Source organism: Vipera berus (genome assembly GCF_964194415.1).
Source record: "Vipera berus genome assembly, chromosome: 2".
NCBI lineage: Eukaryota > Metazoa > Chordata > Lepidosauria > Squamata > Viperidae > Vipera > Vipera berus.
Genome location: NC_138203.1, coordinates 143825212 through 143844505, shown reverse-complemented (window position 1 = coordinate 143844505; position 19294 = coordinate 143825212). Strand labels below are relative to the sequence as shown.

The 19294-nt window shown below is 45.1% G+C and overlaps 1 protein-coding gene across 1 annotated transcript; it reads left to right on the top strand.

Moving 5' to 3' along the window:
- Positions 1 to 10: 10 nt before the first annotated feature.
- Positions 11 to 19073, top strand: SPMIP11 (sperm microtubule inner protein 11; the record flags this gene model as incomplete). The annotated part of the gene is made up of 4 exons (XM_081317965.1): positions 11 to 95; positions 13374 to 13514; positions 14536 to 14680; positions 18881 to 19073. The coding sequence occupies 4 exons, from the start codon at positions 11 to 13 to the stop codon at positions 18927 to 18929; spliced, it is 420 nt and encodes a 139-aa protein (XP_081174091.1). The 3' UTR covers positions 18930 to 19073.
- Between the last annotated feature and the right edge of the window lie 221 nt (positions 19074 to 19294).

The following is a 19294-nucleotide window of genomic DNA, read 5'->3' as shown; positions in this document are numbered from 1 at the left end:
AGCTCAGGTAATGGCTTTCTTTGGATTAACTTTTCTAGGTCCTCAGGATCCCTTTCGTGATAAAAAACTATCATTACCAAAATATGAAGTGCCAGGTAAGGACATTATCTAAATAAAGTTAGAAAGTTTGTCTTTCTTAGGATTTATTAAGAGCTATTATTCTGCATGCATACCTGTGCACCCTTCAAAAATTTAAAGCAATGTAACCATCGTTTACAAAATTATTACATTCAGATCAGACAATGTATCATTAATTCCCAGAACCACAGTTCTACTATTTAATACTACATGTACACACACACACTTATACATACATCTGTGCACTGATATTTTTAGTGAACGAGAAAGTGGATGAGTTTCATTCTTCAACACAGATTTCAGTTTTTAATTGTAAATATGTTGCTATTGCTAGTAACTATAGCTACCTTCCACATTTGTACTGGTGTAAAAAGGAGGATCATTACCATTGCCCAGAGGATTATTGGCTGCCCTCTCCTCCCCCCCCAGACGAACTGTACAGTTCCCGTTGTCTTAGGAAAGCTCAAAATATTCTTAAAGACTCATCCCAGACATTCTTTTTTTTGAACTATTACCATCTGGCAAACGGTACAGGAAAACAAAAACAAAGACAGATAGGGTGAAAAATATTTTTTCCCAGAGCTGTAACCATATTATATATAACAGTATACTATAGTGCAACATTGAAGTGCAATATTAGGGGCAGTGAAATGGTGAATAGAATGTGAAAGATGTGTGTATATAATGTGTGTTCTTATTTGTGATTTTTATCTGTGTTTAGTGTGGACTGTGGACAGCACTTTAGTTGTGAGTTACACAATGACAATAAGGATATTCTATTCTATATACATCTCAGAAAAAAATGTGAAATTTTAGATTATAAGTCTGTCAGACAAGTGGCTTTATTCAATGAAATTGATACTACATGGAACAGCAATAAAAGTGGCTAATCTATAGTGGATCATGTTAATTAACCCCCAATTTGAATATTACTATTTTATGTACATATGGAACAGCATGACTAAATAATTATAGTTTTTAAAATCCTGCAACTGGAAGTCTAGGAGAAAGGGAAAAGGATTTTAACCAGTATTTGCCCTCAACTCATGAGTTTGCCTCAAAATTGCAGTTGCACACAGGAAATTTTTCAGGTGTATTTTCCGCTACTGCAATCTGGAATATTGCATCCAGAAACATCTGAAGAGTAAATATCTAGATTAGGCTTCAGACTAAAATATGAATATTAACTAGTACAGCTCTATTTCTGTTATATGCATTCCAAAAGTTGTTACTGCCATAATGATACTGTGGTCTTTATTTTATAAATTAACATTTAAAAATGCCTTTAAAAAGTTAACAGTAATCTGAGTAGTGGTATAAACAGGTTTTCCAGACAGTCTCTTATTAATATTCTTACTTTAAGAAATGGTACAGGCAGTGCTTTTTTTCTAAAAAAAAAAAAGGTGCCAGAACTCTCATCTTGGTGGGTGCAGGGGGGCGGGGGGGGGCACTGCTGCGGTCACGGGTGTGAGGGGTGTTGGTGGCGGGCTGCCCCCTGGGGCCGGCGCGGCTGGTGCTGTGGGAGCAGCGAGGCCCGCTCTATATGGTGGGGCTGCGCGGGGCAGGCGGCGGAGGCGGGGCGGGCCAGGCGATGCAGGGTGGCCACTTAGGCATGCAGGGCGAGGTGACAGTGGCACAGGTCCAGCACCAGCTAGGCCACCAGCCTGGCTGACACAGGTGAGCACAAGGAAGGAGTACACATGGACTCCGCAGAACCCACCTCCCACTCCTTGTCCTCTCTTACCTAGTTGAGATGGTGTAGTTGGGCAGCAGGGAGGGATGCAAAGTTCCTGCCAACTCGCCTTCGCTGCAGACAATTTGCCGGTGCAACGTTTGCCGGCCAGGTCTTTTGGCACGCTCAGCAGCAATTCCTATTGGCTTTCGAAAGCCAATAGGCTTTTGAAAGCCAATAGAGGGAGTAGTATAGCTTGTGCAAAAGCTTCTTTTTGTGTGTGTGCAAAAAAGGGTGCCAGAACGCCATTCTGAGCGTTCTATGAGAAAAAAGCCCTGCTTTTATGTTTTAATCTTATGATTTTAAAAATATTGTAAGTTGCCCCAAACCTCGCTATGTGGATTGCATACAAATATTATATAATCGGTAAATAAAGGTAGAACATATGTTAAATATACATCAAATGATAATATGCTTCCCTACAAAGTCAATTCTTGCTCAGTGACAGACCAAAGAATTAACTGGGAAAGGCAAGAGGAAAATCTAGAAGAGGTCTGTGCAACTTGTAGAAGGGAAAGGCCCACACTGATAAATTAAAAATCTTGTGGTCTGCAAAGGAATGCTGGTGGGCTAATCAATGATTTGATGACTAGAGGAGCATCTACAGTGTTGGAGTTCGTGGTCATGGTAAGCCATGGAGGCACTAGGCAACATGACTTTCAGGGCAGTGGTGGTGATTTTATTACTTTTTTTTAAAAAAAGTCTGTGCTCTGTCCAAGGGTCCTTGGTAGGCTGCATGTACAGGCCTGGTCTAGAATTTATTTTGGAGCATTCAACTATCTAGAGCAGGCATGTCAAACTCATTTTGTTTGAGGCAACTTCTTATAAAAGAATTGCCATTAATTTGTTTTGATAAAATAATTTAAATCAATTTTTCACTTGATTTCAAATTAAATGAATTATATTGGTTGACAATGAAATTGTTTTTTTTAGTACAATTGCCAAATGCAATAAAATGGTTTTAGGTATATGTGTGCACTAATTATTTCAACACCAATACATTTTAACAACATATTCTATTTGTAAATGAATGCAAATGCAAATTATACAATTTTTTGTGGAAAAATAAAACAAAATAACAGATTTAAGAGCTGTTATCATTAATTACCCCTTCATGGATTACTGCTTTGTCGTGGCGAAGGGGCTTGCGTAATTCAATGAAGCTATGAGCTATGCCGTGCAGGGCCACCCAAGACAGAAAGGTCATAGCAGAGAGTTCTGACTAAACGTGATCCACTGGAGAAGGAAATGGCAAACCACTCCAGTATCTTTGCCATGAAAACCCTATGGACAGTACCAAAAGGCAAAACGATATGACGCTGGAAGATGAGCCCCTCAGGTCGGAAGGCATCCAATATGCTACTGGGGAAGAGCAGAGAGCTAGTACTAGTAGCGCCAGAAAGAATGAAGCGACTGGGCCAAAGCCGAAAGGACGCTCAGCTGTGGATATGTCTGGTGGTGAAAGGAAAGTCCAATGCTGTAAAGATTTTTTCTCCATAAGAACCTGGAATGTAAGATCCATGAATCAAGGCAAGCTGGATGTGGTCAAACAAGAGATGACAAGACTGAACATTGACATCTTAGGTATCAGCGAACTAAAATGGACAGGAATGGGTGAATTTAATTCAGGTGACCATCAGGTATACTACTGCAGGCAAGAATCCCTCAGAAGAAATGGAGTAGCCTTCATAGTCAATAAAAGAGTAGGAAAAGCAATACTGGGATACAATCCTCAAAATGACAGAATGATCTCAGTTCGAATCCAAGGCAAACCATTCAATATCACAGTAGTCCAAGTCTATGCCCCAACCACCGGTGCTGAAGAGGATGAAATTGACCGGTTCTACGAAGCCCTACAGCACCTTATAGAACTAACACCAAAAAATGATGTCCTTATCATCATGGGGGATTGGAATGCTAAAGTAGGAAGCCAAAAGATAACCGGAATAACAGGCAAGTTTGGCCTTGGAGTACAAAATGAAGCAGGGCACAGGCTGATAGAATTTTGTCAAGAGAATACGATGGTCATAGCAAACACTCTTTCCCAACAACCCAAGAGACGGCTCTACACATGGACATCACCAGACGGTCAACACAGAAATCAGATTGACTATATGCTCTGCAGCCAAAGATGGAGAAGCTCTATACAGTCAGTAAAAACAAGACCAGGAGCTGACTGTGGCTCAGACCATGAGCTTCTCGTTGCAAAGTTTAGGCTTAAACTGAAGAAAGTAGGGAAAAGCACTAGGCCAGTCAGGTATGAATTAAATCATATCCCCGTTGAATATACAGTAGAAGTGACAAATAGATTTAAGGAATTAGATCTGATAGACAGAGTGCCTGAAGAACTATGGACAGAGGTTTGCAACATTGTACAACAGGTAGCAACCAAAACCATCCCAAAGAAAAAGAAATGCAAGAAAGCAAAATGGCTGTCTGAGGAAGCTTTGCAAATAGCTGAGGAAAGGAGGGAAGCGAAAGGCAAGGGAGAAAAAGAAAGATATGTCCAATTAAATGCAGAATTCCAAAAAATAGCTAGAAGAGATAAGAATGCCTTCTTAAATGAACAATGCAAAGAAATAGAAGAAAACAATAGAATAGGGAGGACCAGAGATCTTTTCAAGAAAATTGGAGAGATGAAAGGAACGTTTCATGCAAAAATGGGCATGATAAAGGACCAAAATGGTAGGGACCTAACAGAGGCAGAAGAGATTAAGAAGAGGTGGCAAAATTACACAGAAGAATACAAGAATGAGCTTAACGTCCCTGATAATCACAATGAGGTGGTCACTGACCTCGAGCCAGACATCCTAGAATGTGAAGTGAAGTGGGCCTTAGAAAAGCTGAGCAACAACAAAGCTAGTGGAGGTGACAGTATTCCAGCTGAGCTATTCAAAATCTTAAAAGACGATGCAGTAAAAGTGCTACACTTAATTTGCCAGCAAATTTGGAAAACTCAACAGTGGCCACAGGATTGGAAAAGATCAGTTTACATTCCAATTCCAAAGAAAGGCAGTGCCAAAGAATGTTCAAACTATCGCACCATTGCACTCATTTCTCATGCTAGTAAAGTTATGCTTAAAATTCTACAAGCTAGACTCCAGCAGTATGCGGATCGAGAACTACCAGAAGTACAGGCAGGATTTCGAAGAGGCAGAGGAACTAGAGATCAAATTGCTAACATACGCTGGATCATGGAGAAAGCTACAGAGTTCCAGAAAAACATCTACTTCTGCTTCATTGACTATGCTAAAGCCTTTGATTGTGTGGATCATAACAAACTGTGGCAAGTTCTTAAAGAGATGGGCATACCAGACCATCTTATTTGTCTCTTGAGAAACCTATATGCGGGCCAAGAAGCAACAGTGAGAACTGGACACGGAACCACTGATTGGTTCAAAATTGGGAAAGGAGTCCGGCAAGGCTGTATACTGTCGCCTTGCCTATTTAACTTATATGCAGAGCACATCATTAGAAAGGCAGGGCTAGATGAATCAAAAGTTGGAATTAAGATTGCTGGAAGAAACATCAACAACCTAAGATATGCAGATGATACCACTCTAATAGCAGAAAGTGAAGAGGAACTAAAGAGCCTCTTGTTGCGAGTGAAGAAGGAGAGTGCAAAACGTGGGTTGAAACTAAACATTAAGAAAACCAAGATCATGGCATCTGGCCCTCTCAATTCCTGGCAAATAGATGGGGAAGAAATGGAGGTAGTGACAGATTTTATTTTCCTGGGCTCCAAGATTACTGCAGATGGGGACTGTAGCCAAGAAATTAAAAGACGCTTGCTCTTGGGAGGAAAGCCATGGCAAATCTAGACAGCACACTAAAAAGCAGAGACATCACCCTGTCAACAAAAATCCATATAGTCAAGGCTATGGTCTTCCCAGTTGCAATGTATGGCAGTGAAAGCTGGACCATAAGAAAGGCTGAGCGCCAAAGAATTGAAGCCTTTGAACTATGGTGCTGGAGAAGACTCCTGCGAGTCCCTTGGACTGCAAGGCGATCAAACCGGTCAGTCCTAGAGGAGATCACCCCTGATTGCTCTTTAGAAGGCCAGATCCTGAAGCTAAAACTCAAATACTTTGGCCACCTAATGAGAAGGAAGGACTCACTGGAGAAGAGCCTAATGCTGGGAAAGATTGAGGGCAATAGAAGAAGGGGACGACAGAGAATGAGGTGGCTGGATGTAGTCACTGAAGCAGTAGGCGTGAGCTTAAATGGACTCCAGAAGATGGTAGAGGACAGGAAGGCCTGGAGGAACATTGTCCATAGGGTCACGATGGGTCGGACACGACTTCGCAACTAATAGCAACAATCATTAATTATCCTTAGATAAAAAATAATTCCATCATCCAAAACTTTGTTATACTGTATTTAACGAACAGATGCTTTGGGATTAAAAAAAAAGGACTACATTTGATTGTGTATCACCATGGCTTTAAAACAAAATTTATTTATTTATTTATTTATTTATTTGTTTTTATAGACCGCCCTTCTCCCGAGGGACTCGGGGCGGTGTACAGAGGAAGGAAGAGATACAGATTGAACAATAAAAACAATAGTAAAACAAACTGGGACCCCCAATTAAAGCTATCATGCCAGGCCGGATTGCTGGAACAGGAAGGTTTTTAAATCGCGCCGGAAGGTGCAGAGGTCGGGGGCCATCCGGATTTCGGTTGGTAAGCTGTTCCAGAGGGCTGGCGCACCCACTGAGAATGCCCTCCCCCTGGGGGCCACCAGCCGACACTCCTTGAGCGGTGGCACCCTGAGGAGGCCCTCTCTGTGGGAGCGCACAGGACGGTGGGGTGCTGACATTGGCAGAAGGTGCTCCCGTAGGTAGTCCGGACCCATGCCATGTAGGGCTTTGTATGTCATTGTTAGCACCTTGAATTTCACACGGAAGGCAACCGGAAGCCAGTGCAGCGCACGGAGGAGAGGTGTGATATGGGAGTATCGGGAGGCTCCCAGGAGTGTCCGTGCCGCTGCACTTTGCACCAGTTGAAGCTTCCGAGTGGATCTCAAGGGCAGCCCCATGTAGAGAGCGTTACAGTAGTCTAGGCGAGAGGTCACAAGGGCATGGGTGACTGTACGTAAGGCATCCAGGTCCAGATAAGGCCGTAGTTGGCGAACTAGTCGGACCCGAGAGAAGGCCCCCTTGGTCACAGCTCCTATGTGATCTTCCAAGGAGAGCTGCGAGTCTAGGAGGACACCCAGGTTGCGGGCCCTATCAACAGGTGGTAGTAACTTGTCCCCAATGTTAAGAGATGGGACGTTCTGAATATCCTGGCTTGCCGGTACGTACAGCCATTCAGTCTTGTCCGGGTTCAGTTGAAGCCTGTTCCTCCCCATCCATTCCCGGACCGCTTTCAGGCAGCGGGACATCACGTCAAGAGCATCACTGATATTGTTTGGAGTTGAGATGAAAAGCTGGGTGTCATCAGCATACTGATGGTACCCTACTCCAAAGCTGCGAATGATCTCACCCAGCGGTTTCATGTAGATGTTGAACAGGAGAGGCGAGAGGACCGACCCCTGAGGGACTCCGCAAGCGAGAGGCCTCGGGGTCGACCTCTGTCCCCCTGCCAGCACCGACTGCGAGCGACCCTGGAGAAAGGAGGAGAACCAACGCAGAACCGTGCCTCCCACTCCCAGTCCCCTGAGGCGTCGCAGCAAGATACCATGGTCGATGGTATCGAAAGCCGCCGAGAGGTCTAATAAGACTAGGACAGAGGAATGGCCCCTGTCCCGGGCTCTCCAGAGATCATTCATCAGAGCGACCAATGCCGTCTCCGTGCTGTAGCCCGGCCTGAAACCCGATTGGTACGGGTCTAGATAAACCGCTTCATCCAGGATCTGAGGAAGTTGGTGCGCCACCACGCTCTCGACAACCTTCGCAAGGAAGCGAAGATTGGAGACAGGACGAAAGTTATTCAAAGAGGATGGGTCCAAGGTGGGCTTCTTGAGGAGAGGTCTCACCACCGCCTCCTTCAAGGCGGTGGGGAAGTGACCCTCACTCAGAGAAGCAGAGATGACCGCTAGGAACCAGCCTCGTGTCCCCTCTCGAGCTGCATAGGCTAGCCAGGAAGGGCACGGGTCCAGTAAGCAAGTGGAGGCGCTCAACCTTCTCATAATCCTGTCCACTTCCTTAGGAGTTACAGGATCAAATTCCTCCCAGATGACGTCGACAAGACTGTCCATGTCTTGTTCTTCCAGCTCAGCCCAGTTGGAGTCCAGGCCAGTTCGAATCCGAGCAATTTTATCCAGCAGATATTGACCGAATTCCTCGGCTCGACCTTGCAAGGGTTCCTCCCTCACCTCTTGGTTTAATAGGGAGCGAGTCACCCTGAACAAGGCAGCCGGGCGATTATCTGCGGACGCGATGAGGGTGGAAAAGTAGTTGGATTTTGCCACCCTTATCGCAGCGAGATAAGACCTGGTGAGGATTCTTAGTCGCAATCGGTCGGATTCGGATCGACTGGATCTCCAACGGCTCTCTAGGCTTCGTCTCCGACGCTTCATCTCCCGGAGCTCCGCGGTGAACCATGGGGCTCGCTGGGATCTGCGCCGGGTCAGAGGCCGCAAGGGTACAACTCGGTCCAGAGCCTCCGTGGCTGCCTTTTCCCAGGCTTCCACTAAGGCATCCGCCGAGCTGTGAGCAGGGAGTGTATGTGTGTCCCTAAGCGCTGCCTGGAACTTATCAGGGTCCATTAGGCGCCTAGGGCGGTACCATCTGACTGGCACCGTACACCCACGGTGGGGGGTGGCAAAGGGAAAGTCTAGCCGCAGGAGGTGGTGATCGGTCCATGACAGGGGCGTAACAGTTGTGGCACCCCCACCGATATCATCACGCCACCGTCCAGACAAGAACACCAAGTCCGGGGTGTGGCCTCTCTCATGAGTCGGTCCAGAAATTATTTGCGACAGGTCCATGGCCGCCATGGAAGCCATGAACTCCCGAGCCAGTTCGGACGATCCTCCCAGGGACGGTAGGTTAAAGTCGCCCAAGACCATAAGTTTTGGGAATTCAACCACCAACCCTGAGAGGACATCGAGTAGCTCGGGCAGGGCCGCCGCTGCACGATTAGGTGGTAGGTACGCCAGCAGCAGGCCCAACTGCGCCCCTGGGCCGTATCTCAGTAGGAGAGACTCACACCCGACCATCTGAGGGACGGTGGTCTCTCGCGGGCTAAGGGATTCCCTGATGATAACTGCCACTCCCCCGCCCCTCCCATGGGCCCGAGGCTGGTGCAGCACCCGGAAACCTGGCGGGCAGAGGTCAACCAGAGGGACACCACCCTCTGGGCCCAGCCAGGTTTCAGTGATGCAAGCCAGGTCCGCATGCTCGCTCTCCATTAGGTCACGAATGAGGTGAGCTTTGTTAGCTACGGACCTTGCATTCAGGTAGACCAGCCTTAACATGGGAGGCTGCACACCTTCGCTCCCGGGTCCTCCGGGGGAGTACAGAGGGTCGGAGCGTCTCACCGCTTGTACAGAGCGGAGATGACACTCCCGGTGACGATACGGCCCTCTGTCTGTGCACCTTCTGCCGTTCCCCACCATCCTGGGAATGGGCTGTTTGTCAGTACGCCACTGGGCATTATCGGCGACTGGTCCTCGTTGCACACCGTCGTGAATGGTCGTAGGCCTGGCATGTGTTATGGTGGCTGGAAGGCGTGCCTTTCCCGCGCAACCATAGTCTTCTCCCACCCCCCTCCCTAACCCCACAAAAAACTTAACTAAGAACTTAATCAGGGGCCTCTTGTTGGGCTTATGCTGGAGGCCCCTGACCCTGCCCGGCCATCTCTCAGAGGCCCAGTGGTTGGGCCCGTCATCGAGATTGGATGTAGTGCAGGCGGGTCGCACCCAGGAGAGGGGGGAACCCCTGAGGGCGTGCAGTACTGTGCTAGAGTATTGAACAGTGTATGAAAAATAAAGGTTCCCTAAACGTCTGCTGGCTATATCTATACATTTTCCTTGATAGCCCTCTATTGCCTTCTTTTTAGCCTTTTTTTCAACTTCCCAGCTTAAAAAAGGCAAGGCACAAGGAGCTGAAAGTTACAGAGATTCTTTAAGCAGGTTGCTAAGCAACCTGTTCACACTCGGCCCTTCTTACCCTCCCACTTTTAAATTAGCCTGTACAGATCGCATTTCCTTCGATTTGAGCCATCTGAAGGCCTGTCACTGCAATGCATTCTGCTGCTCTGCAACCTGGCTGCCTGAGGAGAATTTGGCTCTCTGGAACAGTTTTCTTCAGCTTTTTTTTGTGTGTGTGTGCAAAAAGAGGTGCCGGAACGCCGTTCTGAGCGTTCTATGGGGAAAAAAGCCCTGGATATATCACATATAATTGAAGATTGTAATTAATTGTGTGTGCACGTTCAGCAAGTGTGATGTATTTGTGCTGGCATTTCTAGGCCTCTTTCCAACCACATCCAGAAAAATTTGTAACAAACATTGGAATTCTTAAGGCCATGTTTGGTATTTTTCCCAGCAATCTGTTACTGGAAGGAAGAAGCAATCCCTGCTGCGTTACTGATCCCAGAGAAGCATTATGCAGGTATCCTTAGGGTGCCATAGTTATGGATGAGAAATATTGGTTGCAAAGTTGGCATTTCTGGATGTAATACAGATATTTTGGACTTATTTTTGTTTCTTTGTATGTCTGATATTTTTAAAAAGGCATATGGTACTGACTACGCTTATGCACATATGTAACATCTTTTGCTAGGATACATGACCACTGCTTTTCCAGAATGTGAAAAGTGAAAGATTGTAACTAAACAAAATTTTAATGTACAGATAATACCACTAGAAATTATTTTAGCCTTTTAAAATAAATGTTGTTATTGATGTTAAGCTCACCATGGAAAACATCATATCTTGTTATGTATATACTAGGTTAATTATTTAAAGACTGAAGTGCAACATAACTAGATTCTAAATAATCTATTTTTCAAAACACACAACAGTCCAAACAGTAAAAGTAAAGTCCAAATTAAGAATATTTCATTCTTAAGAATTGTTTAATTTAAAGTGGTTTACTTGTAATAGATGGTTAGATTCAAAATAGTTTTCAAGAGTATGTACAAAAGATACTATTTTTTTTTCCTAGCATCAGCTAAATTAGACATATTACATTGAGAAAAATGTTTCTCATTTCTTTCCTGTTACCTTTATTGATTTCATTGTAGAGATGTTAACATAGGAAATAGATTATTTTGTTATCTAATTTTACCTTCCAAAAGACAGAAGCAGATGAAAAATGTGAGGTTGTTTCCTGTTGGCTTTTTTAGTTAGCTGTTTTAGACTCTAAAAGTTTAGTTCCTAAAGAAGTAACCCTATAAATAATTTTAATGTCCTCCTCTAGTGTAGGCTCTTTTATAACTCAAGGACTTCAACTCCCAGAATTCCTGAGCCAGCATGGCTCAGCTTGGAAACCTCTCCCTTTCCCCTCAGCATAGCTGACTCAGGATTTCTGGGAGTTGAAGTCCACGAGTCATAAAAAAGGGCCAAGACTGCCTAGCCCTGCAATATGCTTTCAGAGGTGGGTTTTTTTTTTTGCAAAAAGAAAAGGTGCCGGAACACTGTTCTGAGCGTTCTATGAGAAAAAAAGCCCTGGGTACAGGTAATCCCTGAGTTATGAGGGTTCACTTAGCGCCCATTTGAAGTTACGTGACAAGCACCCCCTAGTGCTTACGAGCTAGTCCACAAATCACGAATCATGCAGCACCATGGCAATCGTTCGCCCATATGAACAACCAACGCAGAGGCTCTGCAACATTCACCCTATTCCCCCCCGCTCCCCACAACTACTTTGCCCTCCCTTCCTACCGTGCCAGATTCACCTTGCAAAAATCCTCTCTGCCACGGTTTCTTTCCCTTTGAGGGAGAGGAGAGATGGCTTGAAAATGCTTTTTATGCCGAGAATGGAAGTTTCTGGAGTCTGTGATCTCATGTAAGTGTTTGAAGTTGTGCCAAATCACAGAATTCAGAAACTTTCATTTTCTATGCAAAAGGTGTTTGCAGTGCCTGTTTCCTGCTCCTGCCCCCAACTCCTCTCCTCCGTTCCGGGCGGCAGTGACCTAGAAGAGGCCTCTGAGGCCTGGATCCAACCTCCGGAGGCACACACAAGCCTCCCCTGGCCTTCATTCTGGGGGCAGCGGCCATGTGGCTCCAGAGGTGGGGGGAGTAGGAGGCAGGCACTGCAAACAGCGTGAGATTTCAGGCATCCATTTGCTGCAAAAGAGGATTGGTGCCTGAACGTGTGCAATATTGCGGCACCTAGGAGCTTCCATTGACTCTCCTGTCCCTCAAAAGCAGGCACCATGGCAGAGAGGAGATGGATCTTTTCAAGGTGAGTGAGTCAGGTGCGGCAAGAAAGGAGGGGGAAGCATGAGGTATCTTAGTGGGTCGGGGAGACCTTGGGGGCCTGTTCCGTCACTAGCACCCCCCCCATGGCCTTCTCAACCCTGAGATACTTCATGTGCACTTAACGAGCCGTGTGGGTCTTAATGAGCAGGGAGTGATCTCATTCGAGGTACAAGACTCACTCCCTTGAATTTACTGAGTTATGAATGGAATGGGCAGATTCCATTGCATTCATAACTCGAGGACTACCTGTATTATATACTGCAACTTCAACATTGTTGAAGTATTACCATGTTACCCTGAAAATAACACCGGGCCTAATATATATTTTTGGGGGACCAAAAGACCCATTAGATCTTATTTTCAGGAGATGTCTTATTTTGCAGCTGCCCGCCCACGCTCTCACACTATCTGCTTGCCCGTGGCCACAATGGCTTACGGGGCTTCCCAGGGAAGATGTACTTTCCGCCCAGATGGAGAAATGAAAGAGACTGGAAACTTCATCTACCTGCAAATGGGGTGTTTTGAAATGGAGCGATTCGCAAGCAGACGAAGCTTCCAGTCTCCCTCTGGGCAAAAAGTATGCAGTGGAGCCAGACAGAGAAATTGGGGGGGGGGGGGAGAAGGCAAGCAATCCAGATGTGCTGCGTGGCTGCCTGGCTCATGGGAAGCTTGCACAGCGGCACTGACAGCAGGTGGAGGCAGAGGCATGGTGGGAGGCAGGCGATCCTGATGTGCCACCCACTGCGTCCCAGACCGGGATCACCCGCTTCCCCCTGTGCCTCCGCCTGCTGCCGATGCCACCGTGCAAGCCTTCTGCGAGCCTCCCGTGAGCCAGGTAGCCGTGCAGCACATCAGCATCACCTGCCTCCCCCCCCACCTCTGCCTCTGCACTCGGACATACCTGCACTGCGCCAAGGGGCCGGCGGGTGCTGTCGGACACCATCGTTCCCCACGCGCTCACTGCCTCTTGTGCTGGCCATGCCGATCCTCCCCGTACTTATTTTTGGGGTAGGACTTATATTAGACTCACCCCCAAAAATAAAGCTAGGGCTTATTTTCAGGGTCGGTCTTATTTTGGGGAAAACATGGGTATGAATAGTAAAATATATATATATTTGTATAACTTGCTCTGAATCTTGTCTGGGAATAGCTTTCTTATGGAGTGACATTTTTTTCTGTCCATCTCCAGTGGGAACAATCCCTCCGAAATTGGAACTTTTCTACCCAAAGCTCCCACCCATAGGACAATTTGGATACAATGACGACACTGAACACCAGGGTAGCCATCAGAAATATCAAGAGGCTATCAAACAGAAGAGGCTCAAGAAATGTAGGTGAAGAAGCACCAAGAGTCAGGTTTAAATCAAAGTTTCAGTAAATGCAGAAATACTCACAGCAGGAACAGAGGAACCTATGATTCGTCAGAAGTTTAATCACAACTGGTATCATTTGTAATCGTGCAGCTTATTGGCCATGGTTGAAAGAACCCCATAATATCTGTAAGGCCGCTGGTTCCCTGTTCCCCCAGGGAATACATTGCAGAGGGGTGACCCTACTCACAATTTACAATATACTTCAACAGTGTGGACAGAGACAACATAGTTCAAGAGCATGCTAGGAGACAATGTAGACTGAACCAGAAGAAAACCAGATGGTCCCTGGGTTTCCTGTAGTGGATGAGGAGAGCAAGTCCCAAAAGTCCTTCTTGTAGCTCAGTCCTTCTGTATTCACTGCCAGCTATTTGTGCAATGTGGGAAAGAGGCAAAAACCTTCACATTGACATTCATTTCCAATTAATTGATCATTAAATAATTAATTTAACAATCAGCTGCAATAGCCTAGAAATAAGTCTTCTTTGAGCTGAGCTCAATTCCTGGTGACTTCATGACGTATTCATAGCAGAGAAATGAAAATTGTTTACCACCATTTCCCTCCATACTACTCCTATTTTCTGGTAGTTTCTTATCCAAATACTAACCTGACTATTATTAGCTTCCAAACCAGAAAAGGCCAACCAGGCGCTCTCATCTTTTAAAGCGACCCATAGATACCAGGTCGAATACTAATTCTTAGCCAACTATTTGAAAAAAATGAAACGATCACCATTAATACTAGGAAAGTATTAATGATGCCATACTAGGTCTAGCAAGTCTGGCAAAATACAGGAAAGAACAGCCCTGGGTTTCCAGGGAATAAAGTAGCTAAATAAGAAATAGGAGGAGGGAGAAGGCTGCTTTAAATAAATAAACCCATGCTTGGTCAAAGGCAGTTTTGTTTAGAGATCCTACCTTGCCTTGCCTACAGTGTTTAGGCCTTTTCCAAGCAATCAGAAGGCTTAATCTCTTTTGTAGACCCCAATCAAGAATACAGGGTACCACTGACTTGTGGGCAAGATATTGGTTGGTGGCAGCCCAAGAATTCATCAATCAAGCCAGAAGACACATTACCTTGGATAAAGGTGCCAAGGCACCCACTGATGCGGAGTCCCATGACCAAGTAAGCATCCAGTGAACAGCAAAGAATTAGTTCTTCCATCTAGTCTAAAATGGGCAATCTTAACTTCCTTCCCTTCATCTGAAACTGTTTCAGTATAATATGTGATTTATGATTGCTCTTCACACATTTTTAGAGACATCTAGTTAAGAGTCAAGGCCATGGTACTGGTAAGCTTAAGTTTATCAGCGAGCAGACAGGAAAGAGATAACTTGAACATACTGAGCCATGCATCTTGTTTTAATTCACTAGGAAGAAAGACTAGGTTTTCCCTCCCAATTAAACAGTTGCACAAAGACTAGAAAAATCTTCACCTCCAGACTTGGGGGAGGGGGGGGGTGTCATTTATGTGTGTTGTGCAGTTTTTTTTAAACAAGTAATATATTTCTTGTGATGGTAAATCTATTTTTATCAGAAGCATGAAGGCCCATTTTCAGAGCTATGGTTATGTTTAGAGAGTGAATTATCGACAAAGGTAGGGTAAAAGACCAAATAGGTAAGAAAGGCCAAAAAAACCCATATCGTTTCTATTTGGGTAAAAATTACAATTGAGACAAATGTATCCAAAGTCAGTGTAAGTTGTTCCAAACTGGTAATGTAGTGGCAAAGTGAAATTAGCAAGTATATGTAATTAAAAGGACAATAACTTTCTGCACCGAAGTAGCAATTTCAGATTTGCCTTTAGTTGGACCGAGATGCTCAAATTAAGAGATATGTACTGAGAAGAGATCAGATTCAGACTGCTGCTTATCCTGTCACACATGCAGGAGTAACTAAATGCTTCTTATCTATGGAAATTTTCAATCATCCAGGTCATAGTTGTCCCAAAGGTGCTTTCTTGGTTTATTTTGGTTTTCAAGGAAAAAAAACCTAGAAAGTCCACCTGCCTTTTGAAAAAGCATCTTTGGGACTAAATGCTTCTTGTGCTGCAACAAGAAGTCTTATATACAGTAGGCAATTCATTGACTGCATATCCGTGAAATGCTTTTCTTAGCCTAATAGCCCTCTGACTAAATATCTTTCTCTCATCCCTATCAGACTGTCCGCCAGTTAAAAATGAGAAAAAGAGGAATTGTGACCGGTTTATCTGTGAGCTTGTGCTTTAGAATAGAGCTCCCCAACCGTTCCGGGTTGGCGGCCCGGAGGGAAAGGGAGGAGCAGGGAAATGTGTGCGTGCGCACATGCGCAAGCAGGTGCACGTATGGTGGCACTAGCCCCTCCGGCACATGTGCAAACGGGCTGCTAGTACCCGCGTGACACTGGTGGCAGTGCGTACACTCACCAACCATTCCTGCAGCCCGATGGCCCACACTGGGCTGCGGCTCACAGGTTGGAGACCCCTGCTTTAGAAGATACCATAAACATTTATTCTCAAAAGATACAGGCATTCCTTGACCTAGGACTAATGGACCCTGCTCATTATGGCCACCTGTTGTGATGGTTGTTAAGCAAGTTCACCTCACTAGATGAGCCCCACTCCCTACTCTCCCTTATGTGGTCATTAAGCAGAGTGTCTCAGGAGAGGGGGAGGCCCTGGGAGGCCTAGTGCAGGAGCAGGCCTGCCTGCCTCAGGCCTGCCCCACTCCTAGAGACGCTTCCACCCCTCGGGGTCACCACAGCCCTACTATCCCACTCCTCCAGATCCCCACAGGACTTTCCCCACCTCCACCAGGTCCCTGTAGGCCTTTGGCCTGTTTCCCTCTCTGCTGGGCCCCATATCTTCCTCCCCACCCAACATCACTTTTCGTGCACTTACTTTTCAAACATGGTCCAGTGACGTTGAGGGACGGAGTGGCCTGCCTTCCTTCCCCAACGTGAGGTGCGGAGATCTTCAAAAGGTAAGTATGTGATGGGTGACAGAAACTGGGGGAAAGGTCCAAGACCTGAGTGGACTCAGTGAGGAGAGAAAACAGGCGCAGGTTCTGCAGGGACCTAGCAGGGCACAATAAGGGGAGGAAGGTAGGCAGGGCAGATGCTGCAGCATCCTTGTAGTCGGTCATAAGAATGAATGACCACAGTTTAATAAGGAAGGATGAATGACCACAACACAGAGGTAGGTGCCGGAGCACCCGTAACTTCAAAAAGGGGTCATAAGTAGGTTCTGGGAGGAGGATCCATCATAACTTCAAATGATAACTAAGCAAGGACTACCTGTACACAACTACAGAATACACTTAAATTGTAGGCTAGAATAACTACATCAACTACATGAGACTGTCCCAAAATTAAAGGGCTTCCTATCTTTTGCAGGAAAGCTGAGAGAATAACCTTGCTTTCATTCTTTTAAAAGGAAACTAGATTTCTTGTCTCTTAACTGCAAAGCTAGAACTCTCACAAAACCAACATTGTTTATATACATACTTACAACTAGTTGAAAAGATTTATATGAGCATTTGTACTTTGGTAAACAAAGAGCAATACTGATTTAAATGTACTATATTTTGCTATTGCTTAAGGCTAATGTTGGATGATATAACACCGCTTGATTCCTTAAACCTACATTCACATAATCTATTTAACTAACCCATTTTCCAAGTTTAGATAAGACCATAAACTAATGAAAAAGTCTGGGTTTGCACAACATGGCAAGTGACCAAAAAACCTCCACCAAACCCTAGCAAAAGTTAAAATTGACCAAATTTAGCTTAATATACTGTATCGTACAATCAATTCATTACTCAGAAATGTATGAACACAGCCTAAGTGGGAAAATGTATACAAGGCAGCATTTTTCCTGGATTGTAGCCAGGGGCTGTATGTCTGAATTCAAGGGAGGGAGATTGGGGGGGGGGGGGGGAAAGAAGCACGTCAGATCAGCTATTCCCAACCCCTATAATTATGCCCGATTCTTCTCACAACCAAGAAATTCAAAAGTACTCCTTCTAAGCAGCCAAAACCAGCAACAATTTTGTTTTGTTAAATCGGACCGTCAAAAAACGGTCATTGAGCGCACCTGCGCGGAAGGACCGCCAGGGGGCATAGGTCATGCCGAATAGCTTGCAAATCTGGTTTCCCATCACGATATTCTCGTGCGTGTGTACGTAGACATACACGTGCACTTTTCATCATGCTACGGTGAGATAGAGGCTCTGCAAAAATGGAGGGGTGGCATTGTTTCTGAGACCTCATGACTCCCGTCTCATCAGCTGTCCATGCAACGTATCTTAAGGGGGTAAATATCTACTCCGGAGAAGCGGAATACGGTCCAGTATGTCTTACCGTAGCAAATGAACGAACAGCTGCTGGCACCGGGCACCTTTCGCCCGGATCCGACTCCAGCGGCTCAGCAAGTCGGAGCGGTCCGAGTTGGGGCAGCGGCGAGGGTTAGGAAATCACATGACACCCGTGAGCCCTTAAAGAGGTACCGCGCCTGCGAGGAAGCGCTTCGTCCTTGCGGTGAGGTTGGCGGCTCGGGTTTGTGAATGTAGGTTTAAGGAATCAGGAGCCGAGGTGTTATATCATCCAATATTCGCCTTAAGCAATAGCAAAATATAGTACATTTAAATCAGCACTTCTCTTTGTTTACCAAAGTACAAACGCTCATATGAATCTTGTCAACTAGTTGTAAGTATGTATATAAGCAATGTTGGTTTTGTGAGAGTTCTAGCTTTGCAGTTACGAGGCAAGAAGTCTAGTTTCCTTTTAAAAGCATGAAAGCAAGGTTATTCTCTCAGCTTTCCTGCAAAAGATAGGAAGCCCTTTAATTCTGGGACAGTCTCATGTAGTTGATGTAGTTATTCTAGCCTACAATTTAAGTGTATTCTGTAATTGTGTACAGGTAGGTAGTCCTTGCTTAGTTATCATTTGAAGTTATGACGGATCCTCCTCCCAGAACCTACTTATGACCCCTTTTCGAAGTTACAGGTGCTCCGGCACCTACCTCTGTGTTGTGGTCATTCATCCTTCCTTATTAAACTGTGGTCATTCATTCTTATGACCCACTACAAGGATGCCCTGCCTATGAAATCACTTGTCCTCTTTGGATGGGATTGACTTGTGGGATACTGTCTTCCTTTTTATTAGCCCAAATATGATTTTCATTGCTCAGTGTTAAGTTTAAAAAAAAATACAAGTACAGAGATATTCTACAGAACAAATTCTCTTGGCACTGTTATATTTCGTTCTGTGAAACTTGCACTTTGAGGATTCTAAACTAAGAACAGGAAAAGGGAATTAACAGTTCCATTTATTTTTCGGCTGTAGGTTTATAGACTACATGGCAGTCACTGATCCTCTCTTCAGCCTGTTCTGAGTGAAGTTCCTGAAGCCTAAAAAGAAGCAGGAGAGCCCCTTGACTGGATAAATAATGTGGAATTGACAAGTTTGTTCTCTCCCTGTCTCTCCTGTGAAAGGGAGAAGGAGACCTTTTTTTGGTGTTTCAATAAACCAGAGCAGAAAACAATCCACCCTCAGTCCTGCATTAGAAGACATTTTCATTTACACAGTAGCACATCACTCATTACAGCAATGATCCTTATTATTTACTTATCATTTATCAAACTTATGCCCCCATCGTAGGGTGATGATTGTCAGTGGCTTAAAATGCATACACTTAAATATTGATGGCAGGGTTAAAACATTTCAATAGAAAAACAAAAAAATGGTACCGGAAAACCG